General features: G+C 40.2%; 1 protein-coding gene across 2 annotated transcripts in view; it reads left to right on the forward strand.

Annotated features, from left to right (window-relative positions):
• Positions 1 to 14,840, forward strand: part of EPHA7 (EPH receptor A7) — a 194,211-nt gene that overhangs the window by 154,019 nt on the left and 25,352 nt on the right. The window contains exons 8-11 of one of the 2 annotated variants that reach the window (XM_063312012.1): positions 4,442 to 4,550; positions 5,066 to 5,121; positions 10,612 to 10,737; positions 14,341 to 14,526. In XM_063312012.1, the coding sequence (XP_063168082.1) occupies positions 4,442 to 4,550; positions 5,066 to 5,121; positions 10,612 to 10,737; positions 14,341 to 14,526 (477 nt within the window). The remainder of the gene's footprint in view (positions 1 to 4,441; positions 4,551 to 5,065; positions 5,122 to 10,611; positions 10,738 to 14,340; positions 14,527 to 14,840) is intronic. The other variant, XM_063312020.1, reaches the window with a different exon arrangement.

Below are 14,840 nucleotides of genomic sequence, written 5' to 3' on the forward strand. Positions count from 1 at the left end.
AGTTATTTTCTTCTGATAACAGTAATAGTTTCTGGGGTAGAACCTTTGTTGCTGACTCTTAACATTTTTTTTTTTTATTGATACTGGATATATTCAGATACAATTCTCAAATCGTATTTATATGGTTCCATTGTGTCCCATTTTCAGAAGGGAATAAGACTGACCAGAGCAACGACATTTTGCTCCGTGTTTTTGTTTTTTAAGTTGCACTTCTGAGGATTAGAAAAAAACTATACAATATTCTATCTTCGGTACTTCTCTTTAAATACCAGTATTTCAAAAATACTGTTAAATTTATTTAATTCACTGTGGATACTAGCAGGAATGGAAAGTGGGGAGAGAAGTTATGCACTGAGCCAGAGATCTACAGCAGACCAATTGGGGACTGTATGTGAGAGAAAGAAAGATGCATCAGATACTATTCAACGGAGTATCTGAACTTCTGGAGGTGGTTTATCTGCTTGGAGGAGGAGAGGAGAGTGGAAAATGTCCTAAGAAGAAGCAAAGAACTTCATTCTTTCTAGATGGAAAAAATAGGCACCAAGCAGGAAAGTTGGTTCTTCCAAAAAACCAGAATGTGTGGCCAGCGGAAATTTCAACTAAAAAAAGGGGAGAAAGGAAATTAGCCCTTTGGGTACTTTATTCCATTTTCATTCCTATGTGCCCACCTTGTAAGAAGATCTAGATTTTCCTTTATTGGGAAATTTCTGTTTCTCACCTGACAGCTGCTTTTCTAGCATCGGTGGACTGGGGATTGTCAGGGTTCTCGGGCTCTGTGTCTGGGGGTCTGGGGAATGCCCATTTGTTAGAAGCGGCAGAGTGGTTTGGTGCGCCCCTCAGACTGAGTATGGGCTTACCTCCAGGGGTGAGAGTACACAGAGGGAGCCCAAGATTGACTGGAGTGTGTAAGAGTACCCACCCCTGAGTGAGAGTCAGGAGGTGGGTAGGAATGGGTGGGGTGCCCCCCCGTGACCAGTGAGAGTGGTGGCGGGGTGGACACAGTGAGTGGATGGGGGGGGTAGGCTCTAACAGCGCCGAGAGCAGGAGCTGGTGCACTGGAGGGCCTGCCTCCACCTGAGGTTGACTGAGGGTGGGAGGATGTGTGCATGGGGGAAGGAACCCTTGCGTTATACCAGGGTGGCCGGTGGTTCAGGAGTGGAGGCAACTGGGCCTGGCTACCCTGGGGGTTGTAGGGCAGGTTTCACTATTGAGGTGGTGACGGGCTGGGGATGTTACGACAGGAACTGGAGGGCAGGCCATTTCCGGGGAAGACGCTCCCGGTGTCTGTTACCGGTAGCGTGTTCTGGCCCTGCAGGTTCATACCCAGGTCCTGGTCAGCAGATCCCTGAGGGCCCTGGTCTCCGGCTACTGCTTCTGAATGCCAGATCAGTCAACAACAAAGCCCCCCTTATAAGTGACTTGATTGCAGAGGAGGGGGCAGACCTGGCATGTATCACTGAGACCTGGCTGGGTCAGGAAGCGCGGGTAGCCCTTTCAGAAATATGCCTGGCTGGGTTTCAGGTGTGGCACCAGCCGCGACACTGGGACAGGGGAGGTGGGGTGGCAGTTGTCATCCGAGAATCTCTAGTAGCCTTCAGGGGCACTGCTCCACAGGTAGCCGGTTGTGAGACCTGTTTCTCAAGTTGGGCACCTGAGAACAGTTGGGAGTGTTGCTGCTGTACCAGCCTCCCTGCTACGTGGCAACCTCCCTGCCTGAGCTGCTTGAGGCCGTCTCAGGGTTGGTGGTGGAGTTCCCCAGGCTTATGATCTTGGGGGACTTCAACCTACCTTCCCTGGGACATGCCTCGGATGCGGCTCAGGAGTTCATGGCTACCATGGCAGCCATGGGCCTGTCTCAGATCATTCTGGACCCAACTCGAGACAGTGGCCTCACTCCGGACTTGGTTTTCTTGTCGGAGCAGTGGCAATGTGATCTGAGGGGAGAGGTAGATCTGTCCCCATTGTCATGGTCAGACCACACCCTGGTGGCCCTGAGATTCTCTTGTGCTGCCCCCCTCTGCAGAGAGGCAGGACCCATTCAATTGGTCTGCCCCCGGCGACTGATGGACCCAGTGAGGTTTCAGAAGGAGCTGGGGGTTATACCCGGGGATCTACTGCACTATCCAGCGGAGGTCCTGGCCGCAACCTGGAATAGGGAAGCGGCCAGGGCCTTGGACAGGATCGCACCTGTGCGGCCTCTCTTGCCCACTCAAACCCGGCACTCCCCGTGGTTTACGGAGGAACTGCAGGTTTTGAAGAGGGTGAAGAGATGCCTAGAGCACCGCTGGAGGAAGACAAAGACTGAATCTGACCGAACACAAGCTAGAGCAGCTATTAAGGCCTACCTTGTGGCGGTAAGAGCGGCGAAACATCAATATTTCTCCTCTCTTATTGCATCCGCAGAATGCTGCCCAACGGCCCTGTTTAAAATTACGCAATCGTTATTAGGTAGGGGGGCTCTGTCTCCCACCTACAGGGCCGTGCGGAGGAATTTGCTGAGGATCTGCAAGGTAAATTCGCTCAGATTCAGGGTTTGGTTCTCTCCCCTCTCCTATTTAACATCTACATGAAACCGCTGGGTGAGGTCATCCATCACCACGGGATGAGGTACCATCAGTATGCTGATGATACTCAGATATATATCTCCATCCCGGGTGAAGTAAGTGATGTGGTCAATGCCCTTTCTCAGTACCTGGGGGCTGTGGGGGCCTGGATGGGGAGCAACAGGCTTCAGCTGAACCCTGGTAAGACAGAGTGGCTGTGGATTGATGGCTCCTTGGTATCTGGGAAGTTGTCATCTTTAGTTCTGGATGGGGTTGCACTGCCCCATTCAGAACCCGTGCGTAACTTGGGGGTCCTCCTGGACTCACGACTCCTGCTCGAAGAGCAGGTGGCAGTCGTGGCTTGGAGGGCCTTTGCACAACTTCAGGTTGTGCACCGGTTACGCCCTTTCCTGGATCAAGATGCCCTCCAGACAGTCACTCATGCCCTGGTCATCTCCCATATAGACTACTGCAATGCGCTGTACATGGGGCTACTCTTGAAGAGTATCTGGAAGCTTCAGTTGGTCCAAAATGCGGCTGCGCGAACAGTGATGAGTGCTCCAAGATCAGCAAATGTAACACCTCTACTGCATGAGCTGCATTGGGTTCCAGTTTGCTTCCGGGTCCAATTCAAGGTGTTGGTTATCACCTTTAAAGCCCTACATGGCATGGGGCCGGGCTACCTGAGGGACCGTCTCATCGCTATAACATCAACCCGTCCCACCTGATCATGCAGAGAGGGCATGTTGCGGATCCTGTCAATAAGAGAATTCCATCTGGCGGGGTCCAGGAGATGGGCCTTCTCTGCAGTGGTGCCCGTCCTGTGGAACATTCTACCCCCTGAGGTGAGGCAGGCCCCTTTGCTCCCGACCTTCCGGAGGGGCTTGAAGACCTGGTTTTGCCGCCTCGCCTGGGGTGGGAAGGGCAACAGCTCTTCCTGGGGGTGGCTGGTGAGGTAGAGTTCTCCCGATGGAATGGAAATCTCCCACTTGAATTTTATATTTATATTATTTTAATATTGGTGATTTTATGATGTTAGGTTTTAAGGTGAATGTTATTGTAAACCGCCCAGAGTCCCCCTTTTAGGGGGAGATGGGCGGTGATAGAAATGTGAATAATAAATAAATAAATCTTTCCAAAATCCATTTTTCTCGGAGAGTTGGGGCTGCAGAACAAAAACCCTTCATGTCCATTCATTCTCCAGAGGGCTTTTATGAAGCACTATGCAGGAATGTGCAGAGATTCACTGAAAAATAAAGCTAATGATGCAACTGCAGTTCTGTTATATAACAGAGCAAACTTTTTTTAACCATCAGAAGAAAAAGTAACAAAATATTTCAGTGTCTGCTTCTGCCAGCTGAATTGAGGGAAAAAAACAACAGTGGTGGGGAGGGCGGGCACACATGGGGGAGAGGGGACCAGAACCTCTTTAACTTTATTTTTTATAGAATGGTGCTTAATTTGAGGTTTCCTAGAGCTGTAGGACCCAGACCTATGACAAAAGGTCCGGCCCAGGTGGTACCACTGTTTCTAACTGGGTGCATAGATTTGAAGGTTTAGTCTATATGCCTCGGGAATTTACTTTTTCAAATTATATTCCAGAATTGCTATATTTTCTCACCACAACTTGTTTTTGTAGTTAAGCAATTGTGTTGGCTGGCAAAAATGCAACAGATCCCATTTCCTGACATAAAGCTGAAGTAATGAGAAATCTATATGTGTTGAATGCTTTTGCTCGTCAGGCAAAGAACCTTTCTCAGATTGAAGAAGCAAGCTTATTTCTTGCTCACAACTACTGAATACAGATTCTGTGTGTTAGATTACGGAAGATGAAATTTCTAGAAAGATATATACCTTTATTTGACTTCCTACCTTTGCATGTTTCTTCCCTGGTACAGCCACTGCCGTTTCCAGTGAACAGAATCCTGTAATCATCATAGCTGTGGTAGCTGTGGCAGGCACAATCATCCTGATTTTCATGGTTTTTGGCTTCATCATTGGGCGAAGGTACTACTTTCAAATTTTAAGATGTTTAAGGTAGACAGGAATTGAAAAAACTCAAATGCTTATTAATCATTAGTAAACTGCTGGTTTATATAGATACATCTGTAGAGATGCTTGCCAAAGGGTGAGCAACTGTAGGGATTTTTTAAACTGAAAAGCACAAAAAATTTAGATCATTTTTTTTTTATGACAAAGGATCCAAAGAACTATATATAATAATCTGCCAGTCAATTTTCTAGTGTATCCTTTCATTTGCCTTTTAAAACAAACTTCTGCGAGATCTGTGGGCAAACACATTAATATATTGCAGGGTATATACGGTATGGCAATCAGCCATTGGCGGTCACTGAATACTTAGAGATATATAAACTATCTATCAGCTGCAACAGTCTATGTACTTTGAAATAAATACGTTAAAAATCTAGAAAGAATTGTATTTCCTATTACGTTCTTGTTATTATTTCTAACACATTAAAGTGTGACACAATTTTAATTAAAACTTGTTTTTTTTTCCCTAGACACTGTGGCTATAGCAAAGCTGACCAAGAAGGAGATGAAGAACTTTACTTTCATTGTAAGTGCTTTGCTGTTATTTCATCCAGGAGTTTCCAGACCAATTACAGTAGATTGGTCCTGGCATTAATAGAACAGTGACAGTGTTAAGAGAATGTTTTTGCTGAAGAACATTTTAAAGTTGTGTAAACAGCAAATGTAAAGTTAAAAACTTACCTCTTCCAAAATCACCTCATAGATTTTGTTACTGGGCTTTGATATACAGGCAGTTCTTGCTTAGTGACCACAACTGGAACCAGCAACTCCATCACTAAGTGCCACAGTTGTTAAGTAGAAGATCATGTGATTGCCACGGGCTTACGACCTTACTTCCCATTTAGTTGCTAAACAAAGCACCACAGTTGTTAAGCAAAGCATCATCTTATCACAACTTACAATTTTACTTCTGCCTTCTCTATTAACTCTGCTTGTCGCAAGTCATTTGCAAAGGATATAAATGGCAATCACGTGACCGCAGGACACTGTGATGGTCATAAATGCGTGCCAGTTGCAAAACACCTGTATGGCAATTACGTGACCATGGGATGCTGTGATGGTGAAAAAGGCAAAGATTGGTCGCAAAACTTTTTTTTATACCATCGTAACTTTGGTTGCTAAATGAGGCAGTCAGTAAACGAGGACTATCTGTATGCTTCTTTCCAGTCCACAAACATCTGGCTGCTTTCCTGAGCAAACATGATTGATGTAATTAATAGTTATTGGCCCAGCAGATGTTTGATTATGACATTTATATTTCCTCGGTCGTACCAAAGCTGAAACTCTAATGATGATGAACATTGATGATGATGATGATGATGATGCTTCTTTCAAAATTTTTTTTCAGTAAATAGCCAGCATGAAATGCAAATGTATTTTATGTTGATAATAGCCCAGTCAATCAATTAAGATTTAACTGAACCCTTGAACTGTATCAACCAGTATTTTAGTGCATATAGACAGGAAATATATTTGAATTGTTTAAAGACAACATCAATAATTGTCCATGCGAATGTAATCTTGTATATTAGTGATGTGTATTTTATTTATTTCATTAACTCTGTAATCGTCAGTATTTCCATAGGAATAATGACTATCTGAATATGTATCCATCAGATTACAAAGTTTTCTAAATTTTGTCATTCAATTTGCTACTCAGAAGCCAAACAAATATTTGATAGTATCAAATTAAATTAATATTTATTTACATTTTGACTTTGATTTTATTGTATCAATATTTCTGCTGTGTTTTACATTTTGTATTCTATTTTATTGTGAGTTGCAGTAAATGCTTATATAAGCAGAAAGATAAAGTAGAAATATATAGGACAAAAGTATTTATTAGGGGAAATTGCTTCCCAAATATGAAGGCTAAGAAAGTACATAGAAAATATGCATATACTAAGAGAAATGTGCACAATAGTTCATTCAGTAGTTTGTGAAGGTATTTTTCTACATATGTAAAGTGATACAGTTGTGAAAATAAATACGTAAGCAAAAGTGGAAATAACAGATTCACTCATCATACTTAAGGGATCAACAAGAAATATTTAAGTCAATGCAAGTTTTTAGTTAAAATCCTGGAATTGCAGAATAAAGCAGAAATAATACAAAATATATCCACGTTCTGTAGTCCAGATGTTCAATCTGCCAAGCTACCTGGCTCTAGCTGCTTTTTCCCCCTAAATGTGATAACTACTGATGATGTTAATATCTTAATATTGATATTTGATATTCATGTCTATGTAAGGAATAAGAATTCTCCTCACCATACAGTCATTACCTTGCAGTTACATGATTTAGGGCAGACTTGCCTATTTCTCATTTTACGAATGTATACTCAAGTTGAAATATTTATATTCATTTTCTGCTCCCTTATTTTGCAAATCTGTTGACCAATCAATATCTATCTATCTATCTATCTATCTATCTATCTATCTATCTATCTATCTATCTATCTATCTACACACACACACACACACATACATACACACACATAAATACACATACATACACACACACAAAATATACAGATATTAAGAAAAGCTACTAAAATGTTTAGAAAGACACAGTTCAGTATCCTTATAGCAAATGGATTAGTTTAAAAATACCAGCCATAGAAATCTTACTCTAGCAATTCCTTGGTGCTCAACATCGGATAGGGTATGCAATTTCTTCAAAAGAGGATTTCTCAACACGTACAGGAGCACATAAGAAACAACTGTTTTCAAATCATAAATCGCTGCATCTTTTCTAGGCTTAAGCAGCTGCTTCAGAAATTGTTCTCAATTGTTTCAACATGTGTGTTCAAATAAAACCACTTCGCTTCTCATAAAAATGACAAAAGAGGTGTTTGTACAGATCCCCACACATTCCAAATTACCATTTTTTGAAGGATTTGGTTTTGGTAACCGGAGATTCAGATCCATGTTAAGTCAAGGTTTATATTTTCCTTTTCCTCTTTTCAGAATATCAGATCAGCCTGTATTTGTTTGGCTCCCCTAGGTTTAGATATGGCAGCATTAAAATCAGTGTATAGCATTTGATTGGCTTCTGTCCTGACTACCAGGAAACACACTGAGACAATGACTTGGTCTCTAATATTTATTACTAGTACTTAACAAGAATCCTAACGAACTGAGGAAGCGTGGGAAAAACCCAGCCATATAAACCCCCAAAGGTTAAGGCGGTCCCGATCTGTGTCTCTCTGAATGGCTGAACAGTTCCTCAGTGCTACGCATGCGCTTGACAGTCTGGGTGGGAGCCCCCTGCTCGCCATCCTTACTCATGACATCTTCCCTCCACTGAAGGAAGACCTTCCTTTCATGATGGCGCATGGGAGGTAGATTTCTGAGAACCTAACAGCTGCAAGGGAAAGGGAAATTATTGAAATTCTCCTTCTTGGCCACTGATGGAAACCTTCCATCGTGAAGGAAAACAGTGGGTTTCACCCTTCACAGAGCACAGGTTGGAAAGATCCAGTCTAAATCAAGTCTTACTAAGGAAATAGAAAACAGTAAAGAGGATCAGAATTACTGCATTCTCATTGCTGATTGTTTTAAAAATAATGCAACGGCAAATATCCCACTGGTGAAATGGAATTATGCTAAGTGTGTAAGAGGCTTACTAATAGTGTCTCATTTTAGTTGCTGTGAGAATCTTCACATTTTTAAAATAGTTTTTTTTTTTTCCTTTTAAATATGCCCTGCCAAGTAATGTTTGAAAAGAAAGTGCAATTAATTTATGTGTTGAGGGGTCAATGGGGGGGGGGGTGTTTCCATTTATATGTGTCTATAACGAAAAGCGCTAGCTGAAGAATGCTTTTCCTCAGCATGCACTATTTTTAAATGATATGTTTGGGGAAAAATATAAATAGGTTAACAGCTTAGTCTTAATAGTTAGAAACTGAAATTGAAAACAACATCTTATTCCTTCATTGTATTCCTTTCTAGCAAGGGAAGTTGAAAATCTGTCATAACAGATTATCTACTACAAAGGCTTATTTTTTCTTATTTTTTTCATCTGACTATTTTTTTAGGGGTCTTCTGAGAGAAAGCATAGCATTTAATTTGATATGGTCGTTGTTTCCAAGGAAAAATTAAATAATGTGCTGTACTCACTAGTCATTTCAATTTTGCATCCTTTTGTTCCTCTACAATCCAGACAATTTTCTTGTATGCTAAAAAAAATAGACTTGATTTTTCATGGTAAATTATAATAGTAACTCTTCAACTAGCTCGGAGTGCTAGATTGGACAGAATATCCAGTCTTCCCTTTCAGTTTTCCAAACTTTCAGTAATCCCAAATATTACATTTTAAAGGTAGAAACACACAATGGAAAAGTTCAGTTAAGCAATTCCAATTTACATTTTGTTTACTCTTTCTGTTTTCTTTTAGCAATGCCTTTGAATCTGAGGCAACATTACTTCATGTTGATATGCCAAGAAAGCTTTGGCATGTCAAAGTGTTTTATGACAGCTTGAATAAAGTACCATCAAAGACCCGTTTGAAATTCACAAGGTTACCTCCAATTCAGGCCCTCAGTATAAGTGCAAGGAGATGGTTCATTCTCCATCTGCTTGCCTGAAAGCATAATGTAGTTAACCTCTTGTGTTCAGCCAGTTCCTTATTATTTCTGAACCTAAATAAGAATGAGCGCTTATCAGCTCCAGAAACTGAGCCATTGTCATTAGTACTAATCATAGTTACTGTTTTCACCTACTGAAAAATGCTATGTAGAATAATAAACATTTACAGAATATTTGAAATAATTTTTAGAAATAGTCAGAATGCTAGAGATGACTTCTATACTACTAGCATTACATTTCCAGGAGGTTACATGAAAAACACAGCTATGACAATTAACACCTGTAATAACTCAGATGCTGCAGTTTGCTATCCATTTACCGGAGAGTAAATCTCACTGCATAAAAAGGGATGTATTTCTGAGAACTTCCTGTATGTGTAGAGTCCCTATGTTAATGTGTTGGGCCTGATCATTTCATTAATAGCATTTTGGAAAGTGTTGAAACCAGTGTCTGAACATTCCTCCTTAGGTGTCCTCTGTTTTAGTGTCACTCCCCCCCCCCTACTTTTTTTTTTTTTTGGCAAGCCAGAACATTTATTTTGATTCTTTTTCCCACATTCCTTGCCCCCCTTGAGAAGATAGTCTTTGTAGTTCAATAACAGATGTGTTCTGAAGAACAGAGTTCCTTTCCCTTCTGGCCAGATTGACTAATATGCAATTTTGGGGTGACAAATTAAGAAACATTTGATAACGTGGATAAGCCTATTTCATATTCACCATTAGGGAACAGGCTTAGACCAATTGTCAGAACAAAGGCCAAATGATACTCTTTTTAGAGTTCAGGAATACATGCATACACACTGATATGGTATAACTTTTCACAATAATAAAATGTGATTAGCACTGTTTGGACTAAGTATCATTGAAAAGTAGAAAATAGTACTTGTCAGAGCCAAATATAATTTGTGCTTCCAGTTCCCAACTCAGAAGAAATAAAAGCACAATTCGTGTGATGCCTGGCACAGATGCCTAAACTGGGGGAAAAAAGAAACTGAGGTCTTATTTATTAATCCCTCTTCCAATTGACCACTCTGTAAAACTGTTTGCTGGCCATAAACATAAGCAAGTCTAAGTGTTTCCTGAAAAATACTTGATTACCTTATATGCCAAACAACTTTTTCTAATGCAATCACCGTGCTTCCTCTTTGTGGGTTTATGAGAGCTCCAGATGAAAAAATCCCATTTATGAAATGTATTTCTACCACATGTTGCATATTTTTATTAGAACAGAAAATCTGTCAAGTAAGGAAAATCAGAATGCCTTTACAGCATTTCTGATTGTTCCAGCTAGGATTCCTCATATGCAGAACTCTTGGTTTGACAAAAGCTTCCCAGTTCTAGGGAATATTTTGCATAATTAAATCTCGGGGTTGGATGCATCATAAATGGTTTGCTTCATCACAGTCATGCTTTCTTACATCATTACAGTTAAATTTCCAGGCACCAAAACCTACATTGACCCTGAAACCTACGAGGATCCCAATAGAGCAGTCCATCAATTCGCCAAGGAGTTAGATGCTTCCTGTATTAAAATAGAGCGTGTGATTGGTGCAGGTAAGGTGACTGGCTTCCATATACAGTTCTTGCATTTAGGCAAATCAAAACTCATATTTCAGGATGACAGGCAAATAATTATATTTACTTAGGGAGCGTATTGCTGGTATCAGGGTAATTAGTGGCAACAAAGCTACACTTGCTCATATGTGTAAAACAAATACATGAACATCCCAGTGGTCCCAAACATTTGGGAAAAATAAATACTATTACATATTATAAACGCAGATCATTTATTTTGGCTTACACCTTATTAAAAGAAGAAATTACACTTGAGTTCAAATGCAGATGCCTATACAGTTTGCCAAATACTTCCATTAAATTACAAAGGCAATCTTACATGTACACATAAAGGATCTGCCTGTGAAGTTAGATCATATTTGTTCCAACTAGGAATTGGTCTATAGAGAAGCTTTTCTTCAGGGACTATTTTTGGTGCCACTCTTAACACATTTCATTGCTCTAAGAAGTTCTTGTCTTGGCTTTTGTGAGTGATGGTAATTGTGCTGTCATTACATTGCTTTCCTTCTTTTTTCCACATACTTAGGCAATGATGTTCGTGCTCTGGAAACCTGTTTCCATTTGTTTGCATTAATAAGAGATGTGACACTTTCATTACACTAGTTCATGTAGTGAAATTAAGTATCCATGGGCAAGAAAGATGTCAAATACCTAAGACTCCTGGAGGAAACATTCTTTGATTTCCTGTTGTTTTATGGTGTATCTTTAAAGACCTATTTTTCTTTAGATCACCATTGCAGTGTGACAAGAGCTATAATGTATATATTATTTTAAAAGGAGGAAATGGCCCTTTAAAAATATATATATGAAAGACAGATCAATCGTATGAATATTTACACAGAAGTAATTTCCAGTCACTTCAGTTATGTACGTGTTCTTTTATTTATTCCTAAGGCAGTGATTATATGATTGCAGTCACAGAAAATGATGTGGCCTTTAATTAACATTATGTTCCAGTGTGCACTCTGAATCAGAATCTCTTTTAATGTATGGTTTTTCAGTTGAACTTCACAAAAGATGCTCCAGAAATACATTTGAATAAGAATTTCTCCTCTGTATTGCCAGTGTAGTATCATGGGTTTTGATACTATGTTGTATCCACATTTAGAACTCTTATGTGCAGAAACATCAAAACAGTGAAAGTTTGAGGTATAAAAGCCAAATGTGAACTTTTAAAGCCTTATTCATATATTTACCTAAAGTTAGGATCATGATAACTTAGCCATAAGCATTTCCATTCTGCAATACAGATAATTGTCCATGGGAACTGGATCCTCCATGCAGACTGTTGTTTAAGAAGGTTCTCTATTGAATGACTACTGCTGAGAAAACTGGGTTCCTGGGAAGAATTGATTTTTTTTTCTACCCTTGGCAGATATACAGGGCAGCTCTTCAGAATCTCCAAATGCACACATATTGTAGAGATTCACAGAGATGATTCTGGAGACACTAGACAGAGGCCACAGTTGGATAAACGTGTGTTAAGCCCAGGAAACAGAGAAAGCTTGAAAAAGAAGCTCATAGTGAATTCCTCTTATTCATGGGGGTAAAAGAGGGAAGGAGTGAATAAGGGAAAAGTCAGGTGATCAAGATTCTGTTACTATAGCCTATATCTATAAAGTATAGTTCCAGTCAAAATTGTGGAGTCTGTTTCCTGACCTGACCTACCTTGAAGGACTGACATATAAACAAATAAATGCCTCTTTTTTTGTCTGGAGTTGCAAATCAAAATGTGCCAGACGCTTTAGCATAAGTATTTAAACTGAGCTTCTGTATGGCTTAACTTGGGAGTCATACTTACCAAGGAATATTAAGAGGGAAGTGACTCAGATACCCTAAATTGACAAATTCAAGAAGGAATATCCACATCACTCATAAAATAAAAAGGTATAGAACTTCTCTATGACAAGTGGCACTGAAATTCCGACACTTTTCTCTGCTATTGTAGTGCAATTGTCCATGGAATAAAAGCTCTTAGTCTTTCAGTGGCTGATGTGCATGTTTGATTTTGATGACTGTGCTGTAATTTTCTGCATTTTCTGCTGACAGGTTTATGGCAGACAGCAGTGCCTATGTATAATAGACAATATGTAGTGTGCTGCTTATTCTGTTTATGGCATATCGTTTTTGTAATTTCCAGATTGCTAAAGAATAAACTGAACTGTTGACATTTAGAGCCATTTAGATGTTGACATCTTACAAGCACTAAGTATATTTGTATGCCTTTCTTTCAGTGGGCTTTTCTAATGAAGTATTATGTTCAAAAATATTTAATTGGATGCGATGAAAGACTGAAATTAAATCGTAGCAAGACCAAGTGGCTGCTGATTTTCCAGTAGCCCTTCTGTTTGCGGTTGCAATCCCCCTGATGGAGCAAGTTTATAATTTGGTTGTCCTCTTGGACCTATGGCACCTGCTGGAACAGCATATGAAGACCCAGGCTTTGGCTAGTGTACCAATTTGAGCCCTTTTTAGAATAGGAGGCCTTATTGACAGATACTTAAACTCTTATTACTTTGGACTACTACAAACACTTTAGTTGAGACTGCCCTTGAAGACTGTTCAGAAACTTCAGAAAACTGCTACAGGAGTACTGCACTAGTACCATCAAGTGCTGCGATGGTTGTCATTTTGTTTCCTAGTAAATTCAAGGTGCTGATTATTACCTGTAAATAACAGCTTCATGTAGATATTAAATAGGAGCGGAGAGAGTACCAAACCCTGTTGAATCCTGCATAGCAGAGGTCGAGGGTGGGATCTCTCATTCCAAATCAACACTGACTGGCCCCACAGGAAGGAAGAGAACCAGCACAATACAATGCTGCCCACTCCCATACCCAGGCCTGAGTTCTGACTCAAAGAGATCCAGATAATCTGGTTCATCCAGGGTCCACTGAAACTGCTACACAACCACCTTCTCCACAACCTTCCCTAAAAAAGGAAGGTTGGACAACAGATGAAAATTGTCCAGTATGGTGGGATCCAGCGATGGCTTCTTGAGAGTGCAAACAACCCCCTGTCTCAAGGACGAATTCACTGTTAGAACCTACTCATACATTATCCCTCACCCCCACCCCAGGCAGCCTTGGTTAGCCAAGAGGGGCATTGAGCTAAGGAGCAGCTTGTCCGAACTCACAGTCATAAGGACCTTGTCAGGCCCAACAGGTTCAAACCATTCCCAGATAAAAAGGCAAACTCTTCCTCAGGTATCTGCACAGGACCTGCACCAAAGCTGGCACCTAACTGGGGACAAATTCAAGTGAATTCTTAAATGCTTAAGAGAGGATTTTGAGATGGATCATCCTTAAAGCTTGGGTTTTTTTATTTAATTTCTTGTTTTATATTGTTGTTGTTACTTTATGATTTTTTTGTTTGTTGCCCAGAGTCTCTGGAGCAGGTGAGTGAGTGAGTGAGTGTTTAAAACCACTTCACCTTTTTAAGGTGCTGGACTTTGGTTGGATTAGCTTTTGTCCTTTTACTGATTTGATTTTCATTTTCCAGTATATGGGAACATTGTGCCTCATCTCTTATCAGTGTGAACTAAAATGGTTCTGTTGCAAATAAGTATTTCTTTATATTCAGGAGAGTTTGGCGAAGTATGCAGCGGTCGTCTAAAGCTTCCAGGCAAAAGAGATGTTGCTGTGGCCATTAAAACCTTAAAAGTGGGCTATACTGAAAAGCAAAGAAGGGATTTTCTTTGTGAGGCCAGCATCATGGGACAGTTTGACCACCCCAATGTTGTTCATTTGGAAGGAGTTGTTACCAGAGGTAGGTTGCAACCACTTCTGATTTTTGAACAACTTTCCAAATTGTAGCTCATTGTTATTATGTTTCCATAGTACATGGTTCAAATCAGATCACTGTACTACATAAAGTAATTGACTTTTTTTATTTTGATGCATGACCAACTAAAGCAATTTTAAATATACCCTAAGCTTTAGAAAAAAACTTATTTTTTTTGCATGAAGAAGAGATGGTAAAACTTTATAGCACTTTTTTTTCTAATCACATTTAGCATTAAATAAAATTCCTTATGTCCTTTCATATTAATTGAAGTGTCATTCTTCCAGAGTTCAGTTCAC

The sequence above is a fragment of the Candoia aspera genome, chromosome 1, assembly GCF_035149785.1.
Source record: "Candoia aspera isolate rCanAsp1 chromosome 1, rCanAsp1.hap2, whole genome shotgun sequence".
In the NCBI taxonomy this organism is placed as follows: Eukaryota; Metazoa; Chordata; class Lepidosauria; order Squamata; family Boidae; genus Candoia; species Candoia aspera.